This window comes from Zootoca vivipara, chromosome 6 (assembly GCF_963506605.1).
Source record: "Zootoca vivipara chromosome 6, rZooViv1.1, whole genome shotgun sequence".
In the NCBI taxonomy this organism is placed as follows: Eukaryota; Metazoa; Chordata; class Lepidosauria; order Squamata; family Lacertidae; genus Zootoca; species Zootoca vivipara.
Window position 1 is genome coordinate 335,379 of NC_083281.1, and position 27,562 is coordinate 362,940.

At 49.3% G+C, this 27,562-nt stretch overlaps 1 protein-coding gene across 9 annotated transcripts in view; it reads left to right on the forward strand.

Moving 5' to 3' along the window:
- Window positions 1-27,562, forward strand: part of MYO9B (myosin IXB) — a 57,039-nt gene that overhangs the window by 8,091 nt on the left and 21,386 nt on the right. For 5 of the 9 annotated variants that reach the window (XM_060275282.1, XM_035116967.2, XM_060275279.1 and 2 more), the window contains exons 2-16: window positions 3,736-4,629; window positions 11,669-11,763; window positions 12,025-12,087; window positions 12,842-12,941; window positions 15,631-15,731; window positions 16,026-16,155; window positions 16,548-16,637; window positions 17,553-17,669; window positions 18,049-18,183; window positions 18,625-18,746; window positions 20,364-20,505; window positions 20,587-20,782; window positions 23,910-23,985; window positions 25,910-25,999; window positions 27,114-27,227. In XM_060275282.1, the coding sequence (XP_060131265.1) occupies window positions 3,781-4,629; window positions 11,669-11,763; window positions 12,025-12,087; window positions 12,842-12,941; window positions 15,631-15,731; window positions 16,026-16,155; window positions 16,548-16,637; window positions 17,553-17,669; window positions 18,049-18,183; window positions 18,625-18,746; window positions 20,364-20,505; window positions 20,587-20,782; window positions 23,910-23,985; window positions 25,910-25,999; window positions 27,114-27,227 (2,420 nt within the window). In that variant the 5' untranslated portion in view covers window positions 3,736-3,780. The remainder of the gene's footprint in view (window positions 1-3,735; window positions 4,630-11,668; window positions 11,764-12,024; window positions 12,088-12,841; window positions 12,942-15,630; window positions 15,732-16,025; window positions 16,156-16,547; window positions 16,638-17,552; window positions 17,670-18,048; window positions 18,184-18,624; window positions 18,747-20,363; window positions 20,506-20,586; window positions 20,783-23,909; window positions 23,986-25,909; window positions 26,000-27,113; window positions 27,228-27,562) is intronic. The other 4 variants (XM_060275281.1, XM_060275286.1, XM_060275283.1 and 1 more) reach the window with 3 other exon arrangements.

Here is a 27,562-nt window from a genome sequence, read left to right on the forward strand (position 1 = left end):
TCAGCTCTAGCCCAAATAGCAGCTCCCCCCTCTTAACCGAGCGGCCCTCCCTTGGCAAGCAGACCATTGCTCCAAATTGGAAGAGGCTGTAGTTCTCAGTGCCCAGGAAGGGCATTTATTGGCATCAGAGCCTTCTGAAAACCTCCAGAGGAAAGCGATTCCGCAGCTTCCCCTCCGTGGGTTAGCTGAAGGAGAAGTAAGCTGAGTTTCCTATGTGTCATGCCTTCCCCTTGGAAGGAATGGAGGAAGGAGTGAGCTCCGGGTCCTCATCTGCCTTGAGAGCAGGACAGCTTCCCTCTGCTCTGGTAAGAACTCGAGACATGCCTAGGGAGAATTTGCCTGACCCTTGACTTCTCCCCTAAGTAGGCGTGTTTCCTAAGTGGTCACGTTGCAGCCGGTTTGTTCCGCCAGAGCCCACGGGCAGCAAGAGACAAAGCCGTGTCTGTTCCTGGCCTCCCCTTTCAGGCAGCATGGGGTGCCTGCTTTGGCTAAATCGATGGGTCGCAGAAATGGCCTTGGGGTGTGTGTGTGACACTGTCCTGCCTTGCCTCACTTCTGTCAATGGGGAGGCAGCTGTTCGGCCCGTTCCTCTTTGCGGTCCCCTTTCCTGCCATCTTCCTGAGGCTCAGGTAAACCGTCCCGCTGCCTTCCAGGATTTGCAACAAGGCTGCCCATTTTGTTTTGTATTTCCTATGGGAGGGAAGGAGAAACGCTGCTTCCCTACTCATTGAAAAAATGGGGCAGAGGCATGGGAGCTGAAGAACAACTCTCCCCACTTGTGATACCCAGTGACCAGAATTCAGGGGCCTACTGCCTGCAACTATCCATTGTGGCTATTAGTCGGGGGTAACCTTATCTTGCATAAAACACTGCAGAGCACTGCACACGTTCCTGGGTTCTTTGTGACCTTTTAATTGGGCCTAATGACAACACATTTTATTCTCTTGTCTCCTTTGGGGGAGAACAAATGAGAGCGAACACTCATCCCTTGGCCTGGCTCTTCCTGCCTTCTTTTGTGCTGCTTTGATGATGCTTGGCTGTTTTTCAGGGTTAGGATTCACTTTTTGGAGAGCATGCTTGTTTCCTCCTGTGGCTCAGAATATCCTGGAGGGCAAGTGCTCCTTGATGATAAGATGATAGGGCCGGTTGTGGTCATGTCAAGTGAGTGTGGCTGGTGTGACAGATGAACCCAGACCTTGTCAGGCTGCCTCTCCCATTGAGCACAATGGGATGGGCAGCTGACAACTGACTTTCGGTGTCACAAAAAGGCTGCAAATGGTTCATTATTGCTGTAGCAAGGAGCTGTATATGGTGTGGAGAAAGCAGATAGGGAGAGGTCTTCTCCTGTTGTCGCACTGGAATTTGAGGCCAAATGTTGGAAGGTTCAGGACAGACGAAAGGAAGGCCTTATTCACATAGGCACTGTGGAATTTGTTCCCACGAGATGTTAGTAATGATCTCCAATTCGTATGGCTCAAAATAGAGACAAATATACCATCAAAGGCTGTAAGCGATGATGATGCCTCTGAATGTCAGTTTTGGGGAATCACAAACTGTTCTCCGTTCCCTTGGGGGGCAGCTGCTTAGCCACTGGGCTAAATGGACCCTCTTTGACCTGATCCTGCTGCTAAGTTCTTAAGTTTTTAACATGATGCTGTCATTTGGCTCCCCAGTACAGGTAATGTTCTTGTTGCAGATGCCAAAATAACTTGGTCAGCGGTGGGTACGCTTGGGGAGAGGGGACACCCATTTGCTCTTCTGCTCCAGGCACAAAAATGTATGGAACCGACCCTGGCGACTGGCTCTGCGAGTCAATGTTCTGGAGAATTGCAGAATCACAGAGTTGTAGAGTTGGAAGGGGGATGCAAAGGGCCGCCCACTCCAACTCCCCTTTCAGCTTGACCCTCGCGATTCAGCTGTGCTGCTTTCCTTTACCTTGCCCACCTGCTTGGGTCTTGAGTTTTTAACCTTCTCTCGTAGCTCAGTGTTGGGCTGTTTTTACAAGTTGTCTTAAGGTGTGGCTCCTCCCATCGAGAACTGCAGTCACGGTAATTCTGTGTGCACAGGGCTCTTTTTTTTAAAAAAAAAATGCCATTGTCCATTTGCACAGGTGGCTGCATGTTAGGGTCACTCTGCGCCTGTTCACCGAGGCTGAGATTGGCCTGTTAGTTGGACAGTTGTGGCTGTTGTCACCTCATGCTTCTCTGCATCCCTGCTCTAAACAAACTGGAAGCTTTTTTAGGGTTGTATCAAATGAGTAGACCCAAAGAAGTTATAGGACATTACAAACTCAGTTGCATCTGTATCAGTGGGGGTTTACTCTTGAGTAGAACTTGGTTTGATACAACCATTGGAAAGTACTTTTTAATGAAATGCTTGCAAATGTTTTAAGATATGGCGATAACATTCCTTACAGTAGATTTTAAGGAAAAAATTGAAGGCAATTGGAATTGTTACCATCCTTGACTGTGAATGCATGTACCACTTCGGACTAATCACGTGAAATAAGCTAATTGTAGCTTCTGATTTTCAGATTTGATTACTGCCGTGTTCATTCCAGCTGCTCAGTTTGGCGTCTTACAATGTCGCTAGCTAATGTTATGGATTTCTTTTAAAATGGGAGAAAATTTTCCACTGAAAAATGTGTTGTAGAAATTTCCCTGAGGTGGGAAAGATCCCCCACATCGTACCATTTCCATGGAAATTTCTCTTCCTCCCTTGGGACATCAGAAATCCAAGGTGACGGTAGTTTGGGCTTGCCTAGACCTGGAGCAACACTGGTGTATTCAAGGAGCTTAAAAAAACCAAAGTCGTATGTGTCCCTTTGGCATTTCTCCTGAATCTTCCCCATCCAAAGCAGCTTTTTTGTATTGGACAGTTTGATTTTGGGTATGTTTTTGCCCAGGCTTTGCCACAGAGACTCAGAGCAGCTTGTAGCAAACAGTGCAAACTGAATGTTCCTGCTGTGAGGGTGCATGTCACCTCCGCCCCAGGAGCAACTGCTCTGGCCCCCTTCCAGATGCTGCTGACTCCCAGCCACACTGGTCACCTCGTCTCTGCAGACACTTAAGCTGCTGTTCATAGGAACACAGAAAACTGCCTTATTTCAAGTCAGACCAAGGATTGTGCCTGACATCTCCGCCATCTGGGGATCCTTGGATCTGGACTGTTTTCACGCACTAATAACCCATCCTGTAGAATTCTATCCGTTATGTTTTATCTGCACAATTGGAATGAATGTTGGGAACCAAAATGCTTTCTCTGCGCAGCCTGAGCAGGAGCAGTCAGAATAAAGAGAAAGAGGTTGGAATGGGTCAATAGATTTGTGGACTGTCCCTGGATCAAGTGACTTTTCTTCTTTAAGTTCTCAAAAGCTCTTCACCTAGCTCAAGGTTGTCCTCTGAACTAGCCAGATGTTCAATCAGTCCCAGTCAGTCCACCATTTGAAAAAATGAGACTTTAGAGCCGTATTGCACCCAAAATGGCAACTAGACATTCCGTTTTGGCAAGTGCAACCTTGGTTTAAGGAACCATTTTGTGCCCTGCTTATGTATCTTAAGTTTCTAACACTGCCAGTGGGGTAGGATAGGCTGAGAGAGAGTGACTGGCCCAAAGTCACCCAGTGAGCTTCATGGCCGAGTGGGGATTCGAACCCCGGTCTTCCAGGTCCATTGCCCAGCGCCTCCGCTTTGGGATCCTCCCCTGACCCATCTCCCTCCTTCCTTTTCCTTCCAGATACCCAGCCCCGCAGCCGAGCCCAGGGCGGTATGCCGAGGCAGGATGAGCGCGAAAGATGCCGGCGGTGCAGCTTGTCCGGAGAAGGCGGCCTACACTCTTCATATTTACCCCCAGCTCTCGGCCGAAAGCGCCTCCTGCTGCCGCGTGACGGCAACCAAAGACGCCACCACCGCCGACGTCATCCGGGACGTCATCGGCTCCCTGAGCCTGGACGTCTCTAAGCACTACGTTCTGGTGGAGGTGAAGGAGTCGGGCGGGGAGGAGTGGGTGCTAGACGGGAACGATTCGCCGGTGCACAGGGTCCTGCTATGGCCCCGGCGGGCGCAGGACGAGCACCCCCGGCAGGACGGCTACTACTTCCTGCTGCAAGAGAGGAACACGGACGGCAGCATCAAGTACGTTCACCTGCAGGTGGCCTCCGGGGAGGAAGAGGGGCGGGAGGAGGTCCGGCGGCTGGTCGAGCGAGGCTTCCTCCCCTGGCTGCAGGAGGACGTCAACGACCTGTGCAACCTGCCCAACCTGACAGAGGCCACGTTGCTGGAGAACCTCAAGCGGCGCTTCCTGAAGCAGAAGATCTACACCTACGCCGGCAGCATCCTCATCGCCATCAACCCCTTCAAGTTCCTGCCCATCTACAACCCCAAGTACGTCCAGATGTATGAGAGCCACCAGCTGGGCAAGCTGGAGCCCCACATCTTTGCCATCGCCGACGTGGCCTACCACACCATGCTGAAGAAGCACGTCAACCAGTGCATCGTCATCTCTGGGGAGAGCGGCTCCGGCAAGACGCAGAGCACCAACTTCCTGATCCACTGCCTCACCGCCCTCAGCCAGAAGGGCTATGCCAGTGGGGTGGAGAGGACCATTCTGGGGGCTGGACCGGTGCTGGAGGTGAAAAGCAACCTGTAAAACTCTCTCTCTGCTGTCAAGCCCTTTTTGTAACCGGAAAGGATGGGTTCGGTCTCTGGGGGTCTCAAGCGGGGAGGATTGCTTCTGTGGAAAGAAGATTCCACCCAAACATTAGGAAGAACTTCCTGACAGTAAGAGCTGTTCGGCAGTGGAATTTGCTACCAAGGAGTGTGGACGAGTCTCCTTCTTTGGAGGTCTTTAAACAGAGGCTTGACAGGCATATGTCAAGAATGCTTTGATGGTGTTTCCTGCTTGGCAGGCGGTTGGACTGGATGGCCCTTGTGGTCTCTTCCAACTCTATGATTCTATGGAGCTCAGGCCACTAGGGGACAGGATGGGTGGCTGATCTAGATGGGCTTACTTTGAATCCTCTTAGGTCCTTATGGGAGATTCATCTTTACCCAGTGCTTGGCTAAACTATTTTTATTACTATTATTATTTTATTTATTGATATCCCACCCATCTGCCTGGGTTGCCCCAGCCACTCTGGGTGGCTTCCAACAAATTAAGCACAGTGAAACATCAAACATTTTAAAATTTCCCCATACAGAGCTGCCTTAATATGTCTTCTAAAACTCAGGTGGTTGTTTATTTCCTCGACATGTGTCGGGAGGGTGTTGCACAAAGGCAGGCGCCACTACGATCCTCTCCCTGGTTCCCTGTAACCTCACCTCTTGCAGGGAGGGAACCACCAGAAGGCCCTTGGAGCCGGATCTCCGTGTCTGGGCTGAACAATGGGGGTGGAGACGCTCCTTCGGATCTACGGAGTTGAGGCCATTTAGGTCTTTCAAGGTCAGCACCAACGCTTGGAAGCGTAGTGGGAGCCAATGTAGGATTTGCTCCCATGGGATGTTGTGATGACGCCCAACTTGGATGGCTTTCAGTGAGGGTTTGACAAGTGCGTAAGGCTGCCCAGGGCTACCAGCTGCGATGGCTGTGTTCTGGCATTCACCAGGTGCTGGGAGAGGTGCTTCTGTTGCCTTCATATCCGGCTTGCAGGCTTCCCCTGGGGGCATCAGGTTGGCCTTTGGGAGGATGGGAGGCTGGTCTACATGGGCTCACGTTGTCTGGATCCAGCTGCTGCAGGGCTCCTCTGATGTTCTTATATGGGTTTTTAAGCCACTCACTATTGAGGTTTTCAACAGCTCTGAGGAAGGAAGTATTAAAACGGGGCCTTTTCCTCTGTGCTGGGCCGTGCTTTGTTTTCTGTGCAGGGCTTTCCTCCTGACCCTCTCCTTAGCAGCATCTTCCTCCACCCCCACCCCCAACCAAATTTTTTTCTGGGATTTCAGAGATCTCTCCTTATTTAGTCATATTTGACCCATGCCGTCTTTCGCAAATGGAGATTAAGAAACAGGAGCGGGGTGGATGGGGGGGGGCGGGTCATTGGATGCTGGCTGCCTTTTTCTTTTCTAGTCTTGAGTTGAAGCTGACCTCATGGCTTGGTTTCACTTAATCAGAGCGAGAGGCAACAAAAGTCTCCACAAAGATCTAGCCTTTCTGCACAGTGTAGAGCTGCACTCTGCTTTGCATAGGCCTCTCTCTCTCTCTCTCTTGTCCCCCCCCCCCCCCCGCACTGCTCTCTTTCTGTCACATGCTTCCGTTTCCTAATCCTCGGCGAGCAAAGAACCCTCTTCCTCAAATAGGCTGGCTGCAACTCAGGTGAGCGGCTTCTGTCCCTCCTGGGTCCTTGCAGAGTTCCAGTGTGCTCCCAACACCAGCCTGCACCGTTTACCCCTTCAGCACACCAGGCGCCATCCAAATGCCTTATTGACTCTGGATTTGTGGAAGGTTTGCTCCTGAGCCTTTCTTCTCCCCAAGATCTCCCCTGAGGTAGAGGAGATTTAGGGTCAGAGTTTCCCTTCTCCCAGGTAGGCAAGCCCCACCTGCCCCTCACTTCCCTCTACAACAGGGGCAGAAACCCCCTTCTTTACCTTTCGAGCCCCTCTTGGTCCCATCCACTCCATCCTCTGGAGCCTGTCTTCACATGCAAGGGAATTTTTCCCGGGATTTCAGAGATCTCTCCTTATCCACCAACACCCCTTGCCTGGTTTAGCCAGCCAGTTGAAGCCACTCCCAGGGTGTGGCCATTACTCCATGCTGACAGCTGAGTGCAGGGTGGGGACCAAAGGTGGACACACTACCCCCCAGAAGGAGCATGGCATGTCCCCCACCAGAGATCCCCCCCCCGTAACGCCCTGTACGCCCCAGAGCAGTTTACAATAGCAGTACATAAAACCGTATAAAAAATAAAATTAAAAAAATATATGAGCCAGCTACAGTATTGTGGAAATGTGTGTTCCTAGTTGCCTGAAGGAATAGACAGATTGCCAGCAGGTGCTTAAAAATGGAAAGAGAAGACACCTGCTCAGCTCAGGAGCATCCAGGGAAAGCACTCCATTCCTCCTATACATGGGAGGAGCATCTGAGAGACTTTCTTCTGGTTGTAGCTCAGGTTTCAAGTTGTTAAGGACCACTGGAGAAGGGAGCCTGTCACTCGGTAGCAGAGCAGCGCTTTGCAGGCAGACTGTCCCTGGTTCTCTCCCCCCCCCCCCAAATTGTCTCCTGGTAGGAAGGAAAGACCCCTGGAGAGTGCAGACCACTTTGGCTAAACAAAGGATTAGTCTGAACTGGGATGAGACAGTTTCTTGTGTTCCTCAGAATAACCATAATAATCCTTTTTCCTGTGTTGCAGACCAGTCAGCTCTATTTATTACTGTATTTGTATTTAGAGCCTTTAATCTAGGCGGGGCTCCAGGAATATAATAAAATAAATACTGTTAAAAGCAGAAAATAACAACAGGGATGGACGGACAGTCACTGTTAAGCTTTATAGCAGCTAGCTCAGGCTTCTTGCTGTCCTCGCCCCTTATGTCCAGATGTCTCTATATTTTTATCTGCATATTTTATTTGCACTATGTAATGCCCAGGTCTATGGTTGCTTGCTTGAGATCATCAGAACATAACAGCCTGCAGGGCCAGGCCAAAGGGGGCCCCTCTAGTGCAGCGTCCTGTTCTCACGGTGGCCAACCAGATGCCTGCGGAAAACCCACAAGCAGGAACTGAGCCCAAGAGCACTGCTTCTAACTTGGGGCTGGGGAAACATTTGTGGCCTTCCCCATACCCTCCTGCTCCCCAGTCGTCTGTGGATGATGATGATGATGATAGATAATCTTTATTGTCATTGTCCCATACAGAACAACGAAATTGAATCTTTATTGGTGATGATGGGAGTAGCATCTGGAGGGCCCCAAGTGCTCCCCCTGTCTTCTACTGTAGCCTTTCTCAACCTTGGGTCCCTGCTGTTGTTGGGACTACAGCTCCCACCATCCCTAGCTAGCAGGACCAGCGGTCAAGGATGATAGGAGTTGTAGTCCAGCAACATCCGGGGACCATAGCTGCCAAGTTTTCCCTTTTCTCGCGAGGAAGCCTATTCAGCATAAGGGAATTTCCCTTAAAAAAAGGGAGAACTTGGCAGCTATGCCGGGGACCCAAGGTTCAGAAAGGCTGCTCTAGGGAGTTTCTCAGCAAGGCTTGTGATTTTGTTCTGACACATAAATAAGCTCCACTCTCTTACCATCTCTGATTTCCTAAACCCAGGTAAGGAGGATCCACCTCAGCTGGCAAATAGAGACAGGCGCTGCCTCTCCCCCACCCCCCAAATCTTGCTTCCATTCATAAAGTGACTTGGGCAAGATGCTTCAGAGGTCCTGCATGGTGTGTCTGTCCTTCCCTCTCCCCTCCCCACCTCCACCAGAAAGCAGAAGTGAAGTTCTCTGAGGCTTGGCTACCTCTTTGAGCTTCTTCCACTTGTGGTCTGTCGGCCAAAACAGGAAGGAGGTCGCTGTGGGGAGCCCCTCCGGGATCAGCTGATGGCATGGCATTGGTTGCTACTAACTCATTCAGACTTTTGGAGAGGGAGGGGGGAAGGGAAGGGAAGTTCTTCAGGTTCCATTTGAGGGAAAGTTAAGACGAGCCTGATGGCTGAGGCCAGTGGCCCATCTAGTCCAGCACCTGACCAGATGGCTCTTCTGGGAAGCCCACAAGTTAGGGGGACGTGAGCACAAGAGCCCTCTCCCCTCCTGTGGTTTCCAGCAACTGGTAGCATTGCTGGCCCCAGCAGTGGCCTCAGAGCCTAGGCATCATGGTGCCTTTGGGAGGGTGCAGCAGATAGCACTAAGGGTCTTCAGATCCACTGAGATATCATAAGAAAACGTGAGGACCACTCCCAGGATGCATGTCTGGCCGCAGGCTGTTTGGGAAGCTGAGATTCTCGTGCAGTAGTTGGGAAGAAACACACACACACACACCCCACATCTGCCTCCAGAAATTCATTTCTTGGAAGTTTCCGAGAAAGGTCTCTTGCTCCGATGCTTTCGGAGTCATGTCTGCCTTCTGGCATGGGGAAGAGAGTTCTGCATTGAGCCAGACTCATTTCAAGCCCTTGGCTTCCATGGCTTCTGGGACGACTTCACCCATGCCACTGGACTTGCCAGTGGATGAAGCCCAACAAAATGGGGGCGGGGGCGGGAAGAGAGCTACTGGCAGCCTTTTGTGGCACAGATTCTGTCCTGGCACTGCGGGTAGCATTTTGGAGAGAGTTTCTTTTTTTGTTCTCTTAATCTAGCAACTTGCTTTGGTTTTTTTTTGTTTTCTCTGAGAGAGAGGCTGTAAGAGTAGGTGGGTACCCTTTCTCAAAAAATAGCCACATTTCGCTGCCATGGACATTGTTTGGGGACTTTATATGGCCCAGCTTGGGTTTATTTTTTTATTTTTTTAATCAGCTTTGGAGAATTTGCTCTGTAGTTGGGCTAAATACCACACAGATGAGGTCATCACACTCTTGGGTTCCTTTCAGAAAACCATAGGCGGCTTATATGGGTAATTGTAAAAGGGGCGGAGAAGAAGGGAAATGAGGAGATTCGTCAGGGCAGATTGAGCTTTTAAACCCAGGCTTCCCAGTTCAAAATTTGTGGTGTTTCTCAAAATGACCTCAATACATCCTGTTGGAACAACAAAAAACCTGTTGTTTTGCAACAAAATGGAGCCTGCTTTAAATCTAGGAATGTAACCTAAAGTGCAGGGAGTTGGGGATTGAGCTCTCAGCAGTCCCTGCAGCCAGTAGGGTCAAAGGTCATGAATAGTGGTGGGGGTGGTGGCATCTGGTAACATCTGGAGGGCCACAGACCTTCCCCACCCCTGACCTAAAGCCTTCTTTAGTCATCCAGCCAACAGACATTCAACTGTGACTCCCCTAGGAGGAAGGATTGCAGCATCTGGGTCTTTATAGTAAAGAGGAAAGGCGAGTGAGAGGTGACTATCCAGTTTATAACATTCTGCATGGCTTGGAGAAAGTGCTTTCTCCCTCCCTCATAACGCTAGAATTCATGAAGTGAAGCTGAATGTTGGAAGATGCAGGGTTTAACTCTGCAGGGTTAAAATCATAGAATCATAGAGTTGGAAGAGACCACAAGGGCCATCCAGTCCAACCCCCTGCCAAGCAGGAAACACCATCAAACCATTCCTGACATATGCCTGTCAAGCCTCTGCTTAAAGATCTCCAAAGAAGGAGACTCTACTACACTCCTTGGTAGCAAATTCCACTGCTGAACAGCTCTTACTGTCAGGAAGTTCTTCCTAATGTTTAGGTGGAATCTTCTTTCTTGTAGCTTGAATCCATTGCTCCGTGTCCGCTTCTCTGGAGCAGCAGAAAACAACCTTTCTCCCTCCTATGCAGGGTTAAACTGTGGAACTCCCTCCCACAGGAGGCAGTGATGGCAGGAGGCACCCGCTGCCTGTTGTCTCGCACTAGCCCCCCTACCAAAGCCCTCCCTTCCCTCCTGCAACCTTTCTGAGTTCAATTGTTCTGGAAGCCACGTTTGCTCTTTTTTTGGTGTGGTTTTTGTTACTTCATCTTCTCTCCCCTCTGTTTCTCACTTTCTTCCTGGGTTCAGCCCAGGGGGTTGCAGCTGATGGTGACGAGGTCATCAAGTCAATAGGTTTTCTGAGAGAGGAGGGTGAGAGAAGGCCCTAACTTCCTTTAAAAAAAGAAGAAAAAGAAATAGCCTTGCTTATTCTTCTGATGTCACAAGGATGGTGTGTTGGCTCTGTGACTCTAGGATAAATGAGTCAGCCCCAGTTTGGGGTTGGTTTCCGCCCAGGCCTGTGAGCTATATGCTAAATGTTGTGGGTGTTGCAGCCAGCTGCCTGCCTGCCACAACGCCTGAGTGTGTGTGTGTGTGTGTGTGTGTGTGTGTGTGTGTGTGTGCACTTGGAGGAGGAGAGTAGGTGAGAAAGCAGTTTGGTCCAGCCTCCGTGCCTCGTTTCTGGCATCCATCTGTCTCAAGAGACAACAGAGTGAACCTCTGGGGGTGAAGTCAAACCGTAACCTCCACAGGGCGCAAGACTTCCCTCTCGGCCTCACTGATGGGGTCCAAAGGAGGATTGGTGCTGAACTTTGTTTTACAAGCATGATAAATTTATATAGTACGGTTTTCTGGATTTAAATTAGCGTGGGTGATGTGCTGCCAGCACTTTGAGCTGTGTGTGTGTGTGTGTGAGAGAGAGAGAGAGAGAGAGCGCTTTGTTACTCTATCCGTAACAATGCTGTGTCAACAGCAGAGCCTAGCACCTGCTGAGTACAGAAAATCTTGGGTTTAATCCTGGGTGCCTTTAGTTATTTGAGTAGGGAAGAGGAACAATTCACCTCTTTATAAGCATCAACCATGGTTTGTAGACCATGAGGACTAGAATCGTACATTATTTTTAGGGTAAGGGCCGCAACTCAGTGATAGGATGCAGGCTTTGCTCACTGAATGTCCTAGCTTCAATATACTTAGGACTGGGATTGTCAGCAGTCCAAAAAACCCCGAGAGCTACTGCCCATGGGTGTAGCCGAGGGGGGAGGGGTATCTGCCCCCCACCAAGTAAATAAATAAAAATACTTAACTCACCCTTGCTACTGTCAGCCATTTCTGAACTTTGCTGCAGACATTTGCCTCATTATTTCACTTCACTGCAGGCCTTTGGAAATGCAAAGACAGCCCACAACAACAATTCCAGCCGGTTTGGGAAATTCATCCAGGTCAACTACTTGGAGAACGGCATTGTCCGGGGGTGAGTGCAGCTTGCAGGCTCTTGGGTGAAGGGGTGGGTGGGTGGGTTGTCCTCTCTGTTTCACAAAGCAGTTGTCCCCTCCACCAGCAGAATATTGCTGGAAGTGAGAACCCCTCTCTTCCTCCCCCCACCCCACCCCTGTCGTTCATAAGGAAAATGGCCTGCCTGGCTCCATGGATTCTAGCACCATAGAACCTTGGGGGGGGGCAGCTTTCCCTTCTTTCCCCCCATTCACTCTTTTTTTCTCTTGGTGGATTCCAGGGCTGTGGTTGAAAAGTACCTACTCGAAAAATCTCGCTTGGTGTCCCAGGAAAAGAACGAAAGGTGAGGAGAAAGTTTGTGGTTTAACTTGGAATACATGGTGCATTTTACACTTCGGAAAAGGGAAAGTAATCACTAATAAATTATTATTATTATTATTATTATTATTATTATTATTATTATTATTATTGTGCACCCAGAGTAGGAACCGAGGAGAGATAAGGGTGGGTGAATGAGGGAGGGCTCAAATAATTTAGAAGCCAGAAATCTATTAAGACATGCAAAATCCCTGGGACCTGGGATTGAATCTCAACAGGCCAGACACTGCCTTTAAGCCTAATGCACTGTGTAGCTTGTTGTGAAGATAAAATGGGCACACTCAGGGGTGTAAACAGGAACGGGCAGAGAACTTTCCAAATCTGCAAAGGCCCATACCTATCCAGAGGGCCCATTGATCCACTTCAGTCTGGTTTCAGGAGTGAATCAGCCTTGGTCTCCCAGATGGATGGCCGTGGTCAAGACAGGGAGGAGGGGCTTGTGACCCTGTTACTCTTACTTGAACTCTTGGGAGGGATTGGGTGCAACTGAGCATGCAGCTGCACCCAACCTTGCAGGGTTGTTGTGAGGGTCAAACGGAGAATTCCCCACAGGTACCCCCTTGTGCTCCCTGGAGCAAAAGGGGGCAGATACATAGAATGTTTGGTGGATGATGCACATGCAGAAAGGTGCGCAAGCTATGAAAAGAGCAAGCCAAGCGGCTTTTGTTAACAGACCCGTGTGTGTGTGTGTGTGTGTGTGTGTGTTCTCCTTCCTGAAGGAACTACCATGTGTTCTACTATTTGCTGCTCGGCGTCAGCGAGGAGGAGCGTCAGGAATTCCACCTCAAGCAGCCTGAAGACTATTTCTACCTCAACCAGGTACACAAAGGCCCTCCTTATGCGAGCCCGGCTGGGACAGACGCAAAAGGCGCTGGGGGGGGGGGGGGGCAAACAGGCCTCCTTTGTTCTCACTCAAGTGTTCAGCAGGGATCGCCTTGCTCAGCCCCTGAAGGCCAGAGGTCACGTGTCTTGAGTAGGGTTTCCTAGCCGGGTCAGGCCTGATGCAGCCAGCTGGACACCCTACTTCTTCTTATTATTATTATTATTATTATTAAAGATTTTCTTGATTTACAGAAATATATGCAATGTCTCTCATAACATTTTTACAAATCGTTTTCATTTGTTGAGACATTGGGAAGAAAGGGGGATAGAGGGAGATGGGGGGGTCAGGTGACAATGTTTCTATTTTACTTAATAGATGTGGGGGGGTGTTTTTGTCAGCGTTGCTTGTGCAGGTTCTCTGTTGTTCCCTTGTGTTCCTTTAGTGGTGAGAGAGGTTGGGGTTGGCCTAGGGTATGGTTATTCATTTGTTGTTAGCTGTGGTGGTCTTTGTTTCATGTGTGAGTGGGATGGGTGGGTGTTTTGGATCAGGTTAGCCATATTGATTTGTATGCTGTTGGTGGATTTTTGTCATTGTCTTGTTGGGCTGTGTATGTGATAAAGGGGAGCCATACCGGGGTGAAGTCGTCGTCTTCTATTTGTCCCCGTGTCAGTTTCAGCTTATTGGTTAATTTTTCTAGTAGGGCTTACTCCTGACAGGTCTTTCCAGTGTCTGGTTATGGTGCTTCTGGTTGCTGAGAGTAAGTGGGCCATGAGTTCTTTGTAGTGTACTTGGGCATTATTGTCTTGGAAGATGTTTAGCAAGGCCAATTCTGGGGTCATTTCTAATGTTTGCTTGGTTATTTTACTTATTTCCCATATGGTTGTTGTCCAGAATAGTTGGATTTTGGGGCACTCCCACCACATGTGGAAATATGTGCCTGTTAAGGTGCACCCTCTCCAGCATTTTGGTGAGGTTCCTGGGCATATTAGCGCTAGTTTTCTTGGTGTTAGGTACCACCTGTAGGTGAGTTTCAGACTGAGTTCTTTCCTTTTTGTTGATATGGATTTAAAGGGGGGTTTAGACCACATTCTGGTCCATTGAGTGGGATTAATCTTGTAACCTATTTCATCTTCCCATTGTCTTTTGATTGTGTCTAGGGGACTTGTGGGATTTTGGAGTAGTATTTTATATATTGCAGATACCATCCCTTTGCCGTGTCCCTTTGTCGTTAGGAGGAGGTTTTCAAAGGTTGTCAGGGGCCTAGTTGCTGCCGATTTTACTGCTGGATTGTTTAAGAGGGCATGTAGTTGGTGTTGTGCTAACCAGGGTATTTGGGTGGTTTCTAGTTTATCCTGTATTTCTTGTGTTGACAGAGGTTTGTTATTTTTATAAAAGTCTGTTAGGCGATATAAGCCTTTGATTTGCCAGGTTTTTATCTGGAGGTTTTGTGCTGCATGGTGGAATAATGGGTGGTAAGCCAAGGAGATTAGTGGGGTTGGGGTTGGGGATAGTTTGCCTGTTTCTGTTTTCCATGCTTTGAACATGGTTTGTGTGTACCTATTAAGTGTTGTGGGGATTTCCCTTAGTTTTATGGGGAGGAATGGGTATGCTGTGGTACAGATACTTTCGAGACACCCTACTCTTGAGCACCACATGCCTCCCTCTTTTTTTTTTTATTCATGATATTTAATACTAACACACACATATCATAGAATCGTAAAGTTGGGTGGGACCTCATCTAGTCCAGCCCCCTGCAATGCAGGAATCTCAGCTAAAGCACCCACGGCAGATGGTTTCCCAGCCTCTGCTTAAAAACCTCCAAGGAAGGAACATGCACCATCTTTGGAGGGAGACCACTGTCAAGTGGCTCTTACACTCAGAAAACACACCCACTCCAACTTCCATGGAGCAGCCCTTTAGGTATTTGAAGGTGGCTGTCAGATCACCTCTCAGTCTTCTCATCTCCAGGCCAAACATACCCAACTTATCTATCTATATTATTATTACTACTACTATCAACACCATTAATTTTTTTAGCTGCCCTTCACCAGCCAGGCTGGGTTACAGCGATTTAAAAAAAACAGATTACAATCTCAGGGATAAGGTGGGCCCTGGAAACATGCATCTCAGGTATCAAAGGCCGGAGAGCGAAGGAGGCAGTCACACCTCTGGGGAGGGAATTTCAAAACTTAGGAGCTGCCACAGAGAATGCCCTTTTCTTTCTGCACCAACCACCTGCCCTGGATTTTTGTACGTGACATATATTACTGGTTAATCCAATATCTTGTGGGCTTCCTATTGGGGGATCTGCTTGGCCACTGGAAGGACAGGGTCCCTGCTCAACTAGGTGGGACTGCTTTGGTCTGATCCAGCAGAGTTCTTCTTGTGTTCTTCTGTTCAATGAGAACTTAATTGGTAACAGATGCTGAAGTGCTAAAATTTCAAGCTGCATTTAAAAATAAGGAGCTCTGATCAGCATTAGTCCTGCTCTGAGTTAGAGCCGCTGGACATGACTAACTTGGTTGCATGAAATTCCATGGCGGTGCTCTGAGCAGAACTTCGTTGGATTCAATTCAAATGTTACCAAGTGTCGTCTTAGCAAAGGACTTCTGCGCCTGCCCCCAACTTCAATTGTGTTTCTGTACTTAGATTTAGTCGTTTATTTATTTTTTTTGCTTCTTGCAGCATAACTTGAAAATTGAAGATGGGGAAGACCTCAAGCACGACTTTGAACGGTTAAAGCAAGCCATGGAGATGGTTGGCTTCCTTCCGGCGACCAAAAAACAGTAAGTACATAAGAACATCAGAAAAGCCCTGCAACAGGTGGGTCAGGCTCACAGGGGCTCACCTTGTCCGGTGTCCAGTTCTCACAGTGGATAACTAGATGCTCCAAAGGGAAGCTTTCCATGTTAAAAACATTTTTGTTTAGACAAGTCTACCCAGATATTTAGAAAGTTGCAGCCAGTTTTATTTTTTTATTTTTATACGCCCATCTAACTTGAGTTGCCCCAGCCACTCTGGGCATCTGCACATGTAAGCTGGTGTCTTCAACTCTACTTTCTGTGTTTTTCTTTCTCCAGGATTTTTTCAGTCCTGTCTGCTATTCTGTACCTGGGGAACGTCACCTACAAGAAGCGGGCAGCAGGTCGGGACGAAGGCCTGGAGGTCGGACCCCCTGAAGTGCTGGATATTCTCTCCCAGCTCCTGAAGGTTCCAGACCGCTCCTTATTAAAAAAATCTGCCGATTAATTGCTGGGGGGCAGCGGTATGGAGGGGACAATGACACCTAACATTTTATTTATTATTCCTCCCAAACATTTAGTTCTCTCATTCTTTTTTTCTGGAGGGCCGCAGAAGTTCTCCACCTCAGAGTTTAAAAGTGATCCAGGAGTGGTGGAGGTTTATTTCAGGGGTGGGGGAATATCTGGCCCTCCAGATGCCAAACTCCCATATATCTAATGGATATATTTCATGGACTGAGGGAGCAGGTCCCTGGGGGACACTCTGGGCCAAGGGGTAGAAAAACCACTGCAGGCTGGCTCTGTCTGCCGCTCTCAGGTCATTCATTCCTGATCCTGCTTCCGCCGTCCCCACTCTTCCAGGTGAAACGTGAAATCTTGGTGGAAGTATTAACGAAAAGAAAAACAGTGACGGTGAACGACAAGCTGATCCTGCCCTACAGTCTCAGCGAGGTGAGCTGGTGTGTGCTAAGAGCTGGCTAATGAGTGTTACTGATAGAGCACAGAGAAAGGCAACATTTATTTTTTTAGGAGTTGGTCGGATCATAGGGTGAGCTGAGCCAATGGTCTTCTTTATTTCAAGGTTTTCGTAAGCTGCCTTCTCATGATTTGAAAGAAAAAAAAACAAGGAAAGAAGTGTCATAACAGCGGGAGTCACAGAGATATAGCTACAGCAGATGGGACGAGGGTGGCGCTGGGGTCTAAACCATGGAGCCTCTTGGGCTTGCCAGTCAGAAGGTCAGCAGTTCAAATCCCTGTGACGGGGTGAGCTCCCATTGCTCTGTCCCAGCTCCTGCCAACCTAACAGTTTGAAAGCACGCCAGTGCCAGTAAATAGGTACCGCTGCAGGGGGAAGGTAAATGGTGTTTCTGTGCGCTCTGGCACTCATCATGGTGTCCCGTTGCGCTTGAAGCGGTCTAGTCATGCTGGCCACATGACCTGGAAAAGCTGTCTGTGGTCAAATGCCTGCTTCCTCAGCCTGAAAGCAGAGATGAGCGCCACACACCAAAGTCAAATTCGACTGAACTTAACCTTCCAGGGGTTCTTACAGCAGCTGAGAAGACCTGGGTTCAGTCTGGGGAAAGATGCCCTGCTTGAAGCCATAGAGAGTGCCTGCCAGTTAGTGTAGACAACACTGATCTTGGTGGACGCGTATGCTGTGGGGTATTTTTATACTGTGAACTGCGCTGAGATCTACGGATGTACAAGTAAAGAACACTAAGAGCAGCTCGGGTCCTGCTTGAAAGCTTCCCTTCAGAGCGTCTGGTTAAGTCAGTGTGGGAACAGGACCAAGAGGGGCCCCTTGAGCCTGATCCTCTGGGATTTCCTCAACGTTCCTTTGTCTGTTCCTTTTTCTCCAACCTGCAGGCCATCACGGCTCGTGACTCCATGGCCAAGTCTCTCTACAGCGCCCTTTTCGACTGGATCGTTCTGCGAATTAACCACGCACTCCTCAACAAGAAGGACATGGAGGAATCTGTGGTGGTATGTCTTCAGGGAACAATGGCAGCCTCTAGTGCTGGGCGATACTCGTTTTTCAATATCGCCAGCTAAACATCGCCATATGCTGATATATCACGATGTCTGGAATGTAGAGGCATTGGCGGGCTTCGCGGTTTCCCCCACATCGCATCATGTTTTGCAGCAATAATGAAACCGTTATCACGATACAGACTTCAGATCGGTTTGGGGCGATATATCCATATATTGCCCAGCCCTAGCAGACTCTCTGCCCCAATTACACACCAACAAAGATCACGAGTCTCTTAAGCAGTGGCTGCCCCACCGTTCTTCTGACGCCACCCTCTTTTGCTTTGCTCCTTCCTTCCTCCCTCCCTCCCTCCCCCTCCTTCTCACTGTGCAGTGCTTTTCCATCGGGGTGCTTGACATCTTTGGCTTTGAGGACTTCAACACCAACAGCTTTGAGCAGTTCTGCATAAACTACGCCAATGAGCAGCTGCAGTATTATTTCAACCAGCACATCTTCAAGCTCGAACAGGTAAGGAATCACCGGTTGGTGGGGAGCTTCAGTATTCTGGGGCTGAAATGTCGACCCTCCAAGCCCACAGAACTCTCTCCCCAGGCCTTGCTTCTTTGAGGGTTTTCACCCTGCTGGGAATGAAAATGCCTCTTTTTGTGCTTGGATGGGAGGATAATTGCTTGTATCTTTCTGATAATTTTATTGTTTTACCTTGCTTGAAAACTTGCTTTCAGGGGTTTCTTTCCCCTCAATCAAGCAGTAAGTGAATTTCATGAAATGAAAACAATCCTCCTTCAAAGCCATCCAAGCAGCATCCACCTCTTCGCACAAATTAAAACCATGCAGGGCCATTTGTCTTGCCCTCTGCCAGTCAACTCCATTGGCAACGCCCCTCCCCAGGTCCTATCTTACGAGGGTAGGGGACATCGGCTTTTCAAGGATCTGTTTCATTTGCCACAGGAAGAGTATCAGAGCGAAGGGATCACGTGGCACAACATTGACTATACGGACAATGTGGCCTGCATCCACCTCATCAGCAAGAAGCCCACCGGCCTCTTCTACCTGCTGGACGAGGAAAGCAAGTAAGTTCAGTTGGCGCAGAGTTTAGCCTTTGACTGAAAAGAGTTACGTTTTCATGGAGGGCAAGGCTGTGTCTGCACAGCTGGAGCCAGTAAGCACTTCTGAACACCAGCTGCTGTCAAGCACAGGAGGGGAGAGTTGCTCTTGGGCTTGGTCTCCTGCTCAATGGTGTCCCACAGACATGTCATCAGCCCATGTGAGAGCAGGATGCTGGACTGGAGGAGCTGCTGGCCTGATCCAGCAGGCTCTTCTTGAGTGCATTTGTTACTGAGCTAAGTCCAAGGTGCTGGCTTGGGGGTGTGTAAATCCCCGTGCACGCTGGGACCAGTGTACCAGTGCACCCTCTCTTTTTATTATTCCTGGAGGGGGCGATGTTGATTCTGTTAGATTTAATGTTTTTATTCTCCAGCAGCAAATGTTAAGCTCAAAGCAGTTCTGCAATAGCATTAGACCAGGCATCCCCAAACTACGGCCCTCCAGATGTTTTAGCCTACAACTTCCATGATCCCTAACTAACAGGACCAGTGGTCAGGGATGATGGGAATTGTAGTCCAAAACATCTGGAGGGCCGAAGTTTGGGGATGCCTGCATTAGACACACACACACACGCAAAGCATTGCAATCACTCTAATATCAAGCACAGTAATATAGAAATGGAGCAGACCAGAGCAACAACGTCACCCAAACAATAAAGCTGTTGAGCCCCAGACTGTGCCGATTGACATCCTCTCTATGAGAAGGGGATTCTTCCTCCCCCAGCGCAGCAGGCAGCACAGCTCCCAGGCCGTTGGATGTTTCATAGTTTTCCATTCTATTTGGGGCCACAGGCAAGAGCTCATTGAGCATGCGGCATTAGAAAAAAAAAGTCTGGCAGTTAGTGCTGATAAGAAAAATCAACCACAGCTTAAAAATAGCCAGGGGAATGGGAGGCACACCGCGGAAAAGGCCAGTTCATATGGGGAGAGGCGGTCCTTGTGGTGTTGGGGTTCTGAGGCTTTGTAGGTCAGAAGCAGCTCTTGGAATTGAGCCAGAACATTTTGGTTGCTATGATTTCATGTGGCAGCTAAAGCTGACTCCCAGCTGCAAATAGGGGCAACCTAAGGGATGTGAGCTCTGATGTAATCCCAGCCCACATCTTCAGAGAAAGTGGGAACGTGGAGATGTTTTGCTTCAGTGCTGTAATGTGAGACAGGGGCAACGGGCTCGTCCACCTGGAAAGGAGGGGGCCAATATATAAGAAGGGAAACTTTGATCCTAAACCTCCACTGCCTTGTGGTATATCTTCAGGGGGAGAAAAGGCTCAGGTGTAAACTCAGAGTGGGGTCCCTAAGACGGTTGGATGGAGCCTCGTATGTCCCCTTCTGGCAACACCTGCAGCCAAGCTGGTTCCAAACGTCTTGCTCTGCTTTCCTTTGGACTACCTCAGCGAGGGTGTGTGGGTGTGTGATCTGACAGGCCAGGACCTCCATGCACATTGCCCAGGCCTGCGCCCCGTGAAGGTCACTTTGGTCAGTTTTATTTCATGCCCGGAACCACACTCCAGACAGACTCCATTGACAACAATACGAGAAGTGTTGTTGTTTTTTTAACCCTCTCCCTCTCCTGCCTCCTTGCTTCAGCTTCCCGCATGCCACCAGCCAGACCCTCCTTGCCAAGTTCAAGCAGCAGCATGAGGACAACAAGTTCTTCATTGGGACGCCCGTCCTGGAGCCGGCCTTCATCATCCAGCACTTTGCAGGCAAAGTGAAATACCAGATAAAGGTAGGGGGGGAGAAACACTAGGTAAGGGGTTGCCTGCCCTTGCTCTGTGTTTCGCCTTCATTGGCCCCCGCTTCCCTGCAGGATTTCCGGGAGAAGAACATGGATTACATGCGGCCCGATATTGTCGCCTTGCTGCGGAGCAGCGACAGCGCTTACGTCCGGGAGCTCATTGGGATGGACCCCGTGGCTGTCTTCCGGTGGGCCACACTCCGAGCCGCCATCCGAGCCATGGCTGTTTTCGCAGAGGGCGGCCGCCAGAGAGCCCAGAAAATGGCAGGTGAGTGTGAGGTTCTGACCCTGAATCGGCGAGAGTCGGGGGAAGAGGCTGCAGGGTGTATATATATGTTATTAAATGTTCTAATTGACATTTCAAAATATTCATTTAAACAACCTTAAATCAATTACTTCCCCTTTTCTCTTTCCATGGTTCATTTTGCATACCATACATTCCTGCATATTTTACATGAACTAAACCATTCGGTAATCAATTGTTAACATCCATTAAAACTCATTTACACTGTTGAATTTATCTTAATGCTATCAGCGTTTTTAAATAAACACAATTTTCATCCATATACAGTGGTGCCTCGCAAAACGAAAGTACAGTAATTCGTTCCGCGAGTCACTTTGTCTTGCGAAGCGCGGTTTGCCACGGCAAAAAAAAGTCGAAAAACTTCGTCTTGCGAAGCGCGGCCATAGAAAACTTCGTCTCACGAAGCACCAAAAACATCGCAAAACACTTTCGTCTTGCGAGGTACCACTGTATTCAGTAAACAATTTCCAATCTTCTTTAAATGTACATTCTTCTTGTTCTCTTATTCTGTAAGTTAAATCTGCAAGCTTCCTTGGAATTTCCCTCTGAATTATCCCCAACAGAAAGGACTCTGGGGTTTTTTTAAAAGTTACTTTTAAACATTTTTTTCAATTCATTTTATATCATTTCCCAATACTCTTTTACCCTTTTACAAGTCTACCACATATGATAAAACGTGACCTGAACCTCAATACAACTCCAGCACTTATCTGATTCAAACTTATACATTTTAGCAAGTCTACTCGGAGTAAGAGGCTGCGGGTTTTACATGGCAGCATTAGCTAGCATGGTGATTAGAGTTGGGTGATACTTTGATAAATTGTCTGAAACCGGCAGGACGTTGAGATCGCAGTTTCCCAGTTTCGGACTTTTTGAGCTGGCTGTATGTTGCAGCTCCCCAGCCACCTCCAGCCCAGAACACATGACTCCTGGCTGCACTGTGCTGGCGGCAGCTGGGGAGCTGCAATGTATCACCAGCTCAAATTGCCTGCAGATGCAGCCCGAGAAGGTACTCACCCGGGACCTTCTCAGGCTCTGGTCTCCTGGGCAGGCGGGCCAACTTTTCCTCCTGGTGGGTCACCTGAAGTGAGGAGGAAGAAGCAGGCAAGATACATTCCCCACATCATGATACATCACAATATTTAGCTGCTGATAATTCACAATGTTGAAAATCACATATGGCCCGGCCCTATAAGCGGATCTGTACATAGGGATCTTTACTTTGGAGACCAGAAAAACGGTTTATAGCAGATGGCTGTGTTTAGCTTTGTCTTGTGACTGGAGGCAATGAACACTTTGTCTATGGCCTCCAGACACATTTCCCCTCACAACTGCCTTGCGAGGCAGGTTAGGCCAAGAGAGGACAGTGAGCAACCCAAGGTCACCCAACGAGCTTCATGGGCTGCTGGGAATTTGAACCCAAGCATCTCTTGGTCCAGCACACTGCACACTTTACCACTTGGAGTACTTTTTTTCCTGCTGGGTCAGAAGTGTGACTCCTTAAAAAGACACCTGTTTTTCTCTGTGGCATTGAGCCTTAAGGTCCTGCCAAGACTCCTCTTTCGCATTTTGCTGCAACAGACCTAAAAGCCGGGTTTCTCCTCTGAAAAAGGGATGGATTGCAGCTTTTATGGCTGGTAATTATTTGCCACATAATGGTGATAGCTTTGACTCCAGGAAGGCACAGCTTGTGCCAAGGCTGATATCATTTATCGAGCCGTCTGAAACCTTCCTTTATTCTTTCAGGCCCTTGAATTAATTATTGCAGCCCGCTCCTTTTATCTGCAGTTTCCTGATCGCTTCTTGTCTGTTATTGCATTGTGAAGGGCCATGACTCCTGCTTTGCCTACACGAGATCCCAGGTTCCTTCCCTGGCGTCATCTCAAGGAGGGCTGGGAGAGACCCCTGAGTCTGACACCTTGGAGACAGGGGCAGACTTTGGTAATATGGCGCCTTGAGCAAGGAGAAGATTAGGTGCCCCGCCCCTACATATTTATTTTTTTCACGCCCTCCTCCCTCTCGCTTTCTGTTCTACACCTCCTTGGCTCAGTGCTCCCTCCACCTTAAATCTGGCATTCCTGTTTTTAAAGTTGGTTTTATATTTTTTGTTGTTGTTGTTTAGTCGTTTAGTCATGTCCAACTCTTCGTGACCCCATGGACCATAGCACGCCAGGCACTCCTGTCTTGCACTGCCTCCCGCAGTTTGGTCAAACTCATGTTCGTAGCTTCGAGAACACTGTCCAACCATCTTGTTCTCTGTCGTCCCCTTCTCCTAGTGCCCTCCATCTTTCCCAACATCAGGGTCTTTTCCAAGGATTCTTCTCTTCTCATGAGGTGGCCAAAGTATTGGAGCCTCAGCTTCACGATCTGTCCTTCCAGGGAGCACTCAGGGCTGATTTCCTTCAGAATGGATTTTTTACAATTCCTTAAGAATGAATTTTTACAATTCCTTTATTGTGGTAATGCGGAGGCAGGCTTTTTTGCTCTCATCCCTACGGCTTTTGAAGATGTATCTATTTGCTCAGGTGTTTCTCAGCCTCTCAACCCGAGTCTCCTGTTTTAATTACTATGTTATTTGCGGGTTTGTTTTAGCGTGCGTTTTAATTACATGTGTGTATATTTTAATGTTTGTTTTAGAGCATTTGCACTCCACGCTTCAGGCCAAAGGGCTCCCCGGGCGGCTTGCCTACAATCCATTAAGACACGGTCGCCCCTGCAGGCTTACAATCTAAAACAAGACAACACACAAGGGGAGAAAGGGAGATCAGGCGTTAATGTTTTCCTAACTGGTTTTTATACTGCTGTGAAGCTTATTTTGGCATCAAGTGTTCTATAAACTCATAACAGATTACGTGATAATAAACTGGAGTCAGTTTTGAAGAGCAGGCCAGGAAAGAGCACACTTAAAAACAAAAACGCCTGCAAGGGAAATACCGGCTCCCTCCTTGAGTGGCTCTTGCTTTTGTCAGAAAGCCTTTCCGAGCGACTGAAACCAAGCGAAACCTCAAAAGTTGCGGAGGAAAGACCGCTTGTTGCCACTGACAGTCTATCTAGCGCCAACGGAGTCTCTCTCTCTTTTCCCCCCTTCCAGGCGTGGTCCGCCACGGACCCAGAGTACCCTTGGGGGAACTGCAGCAAGCCAACACCCCAATTGAAAGAGTTTATCGGTAGGCTTTGATTACTACTCTTATTTTCTTAATTATTACTTCTTTTAGACCAGAAAGGGGAGTCCTTGAATTGTATCAGTCCCTGCCCTTCTTCCCATCCCACCTCGGTGATCCTGTTGCCTTCACTGTTAACAAATACCCCCTTTCAAGACTTTAACACACAGGCTTGAAAACTCCCTCAGACAGCGGGGGGGGGGGCAACTTGAAGAAACTAGCAGAAAGGAAAAGCCCAGGGTGTCCTGGTTTTGCAAGAGGGGCTGAGGACTGTGGGTCTGTGCATTGCGGAAGCCAGCTTCTCCTCTTCACTGCTGTGTCTGGATCCCCCCCCCCGGCCCCCGCGTCTTCAGGCTTCCCTTTATAGCATCTTTGCTTCTGCAAAGCCCCCCCTCTCCGCAGTCCGAAGAGATGCGCAGGCCCTCTGCTTCCAGGGTGAGGAACCCTTTTCAGTGGGACAATTGAGTGGCGGGGGGGGGGGCAGAAGCACAAGTAGGCCTGGCCTGTGAGGCGTGTGGCCACTTCCAAGGGCCACACGGAGACACTTTGGGGGAGCCCCTTTGTTCTCTGGGCCTGAGGTTCCTCACCCCTCCTCCTCTTCCTTGTTGCCATCAGTGACCTGTACTCTGCATCCGCATGGGTATACACATGCTCTCTTTCTTTCTTTCTCTCTCTCTCTCTCTCTCTCTCTCTCTCTCTCTCTCTCTCTCTCTCTCTCTCTCTGTCTTCCTGTCTCCCCAGCCAGTGCTCGAATTATGGAGGAAGAGGTAGGCACCACATGAAGTCCCAAAGCAGCTCCTCATGCTGAGCCCCCACCCCTTTAACCCTCTGAAATCTGTAGCTAAGGAGGTCATAGGGTGGGAAGGTTAAAGTGGGCTGGTCCCCTCTGCACATTTCTCTGATCCAACCGCTTAGAAGAGCACCCACCCCACCCTCCCATCTTTCTAATGGGTGTTGTGACTCCACGCTTGGGTTGGTGGGCTCCCCTACTTGAAGTTGCTGGTTCTGTTTTGCCTAGAGCTGTGTTCCTGGGCCATTGCAGGTCCCTCAAGAGCCACCAGGGAGGCCAGCCCCTCTTGTGGTGGAGTCCGGGGCTGTGTGAATCACAGCAGCAGCAGGGGAGCTTGGTTTACCAGGATCCTTCTCCCCAGCTGGGCTTCGCCTGGCCCCATGAAGGAACAGTTAATCATGAAGCGGTCAAATGGGGGATGAATCTGCTGAGTGTTCCATTGGTCCATCAACTGAACCTAAAAGTTAGCTCTGAAAGAGAAAGGTGTCCTTTCCTTTTTACGTCAGGTGGTGGCAGCCCTACAGATGTCACTGCCCCCCCAACTCCCATCACCATTCCAGTCCCCCAGTAATGTTGGGAGGGATGCAGTTTTCCCCCATCCCTGATCCAGGCATTCCCCCAATTTTAACTGGAGGGATGGAGGAACTTTACTGGGTTATTATCTTCCTGAGTGGGTCGTGCAAACTGCAATTCTGAATAAAGCTTTTTGTAGGGTAGGGGGCCCTGGGGGTGAGCTCATGGAAGTGGGAGGGCAGCGGCCCCCAAAAGTATGGGAAACTACTGGCTTGGCCTAATAACCAAGGCATCACCCTTCTCCTGCAGCTGCCTATTTGCAGCCTCTTCCTGGTTTCCAGATTTCTTGTGTCTTTCCTTTCAGCATGTTGTGTCCCTCCTGGGGGGTGGAGTATGTGTCCGTCCTCTGCCACCCAAAAGCATCATTTGCTTGCACCTGCTTTTTCTCTTTGGGCATCTGAGCCAGCAATTGATGTGGAGGATGAAGACTTTTTGGAGTGGGGGGAGGGATATGATGATCTCCCGCCACTTTCTTGCCGCTGCCGCCGCCGTTCTCTTTACTCGCTTCTGTATTGCTCTGTTTATTTAGCCTCTCTCTGCATGTGTGTCCCCCCTCCCTTTTTGCAGCTGCTCAGTGCTTGATTTCTCCTTTGATCGCTCTGAGGAGTTTGATATAAACGCTTTTGAGGACATCTTTGCTTCGTACGGAAGCAAGAAGTAAGTGGGGGAGAGGCGGAGGAGTGGGCTCTCGGTGGCCGGGGAGATGCTATCCTGGGCAGACGGACCTTCCGTGCTTGCCAGGCACAGGGAACCAAGCACACAGGGCGGGCAGAGCAGGAGAGGGGGCTGGGACCCACCCTGAGCCTCAGCTGTAACCTCGGCCTTGCCATAGTGTAAAGGTCCGAATAGGGCTAATTTCTGCCCGCTCAGAATGTCCTGGCTGCAGCAGCCATTGTGGCCCCTTGTTCTCCGCTAACTCAGCGGTGCAAAAAATGCAGCAGTTTACACCCTGAAGCTATGGAACGTTTTGAGAAACTGAGGAGCGGGGGACATGCCATATGCAAATAGTCCGAATCTGAATGGGTTGGCTGTCAGCACAGCCCAGCAGCATTGTGAAGTGTTCATCTGCCCAGGAGTGACTTTTCACACATTTCTGTTGTCCTCTTTCTGGTTTGTGCCTCTCTCTGGAGGGTGGCAAAGGTAAGGGTTTTGTGTGTGTATGTGTGGAGGCACTCTCTCCACAAGCATGGTGCATGAGTAGAGGGCTGGAGGAGATCTTCCTTGGCTGACCTTGGGAGCTAAACATGGAACAAGAAGCATTTGTGCAGAGCCATGGCTATGGGGTGGATCCAGAGAACTTTAGAGTCAGAAGGGACCCCCGAGAACCATCTAGCACAGCCCCCTGCAATGCAGGAATATGCAGCTGGCCCCTACAAGGATTATTGAACCAGGGACCTTGGCATTATCAGTGCCATGCTCTAACCAACTGAGATCTATACGATTCATAAATCCTGAGATAATTCAGCTCTGCAAACAGTGTTGGAAGGAATTTAAACGGGTTTTATGTAAAAACTTGTCAAATTAATGCATATTAAGGAAACTAAACTGTGATTGTAGTCAAGCACCAGCAGCACCCCCGTTTACACACCCCAAATGTCCACGTTTAAAAGCAGGTCAACCCCAGGACCATCTCCTCTCTTGTCATCCATCCTTTGAGCATGCCGGGCAATGATGGGGATCCTCTGTTTAATCCCTGGTGGTTCTGTCTCTTCACGGCTCTCTCTCTCTCTCTGTGCTGTGTTTCCTCTGTCGGGTGTGTGTCGTGTCTTAGGGACTTGCATGAGCAAATAGTCAGGACTATCAAGGGCCTGCCCTGGCAGGGCGAAGATCCCCGCAAGCTCCTTCAATCGCTCAGCCGGCTCCAGAGGTCCAATTGCCACTTCCTGTGAGTTGGCGCTTGGGGTGGGGGTGGGGCGGAGAGAAAGACCAAGACTTGCTTGCTTTGCGAAATTTGCACGGAGGAGGAGAGTGGCAAGTGTGGAGCTAAGCAGGTGCAGGCGGATCTTCTGAAGGGGCTGCAGGGGCCACCCTTTAGGCTTCAAAAGCAAAAGCTCAAGCGTAATAGAAAGAGGGCGTGAAATCCTGACTTTTCAAAGGCTCGGGGCTTAAAACCAAAGCAAGGAAGCGCCTTGCTGGATTGCAGGAGTTGGCAACGTGGGATTGGTGTCATGGGACAGGCTTTTCATGCCACCCTTTGGAGCAGGACCCTCCCCACCCACC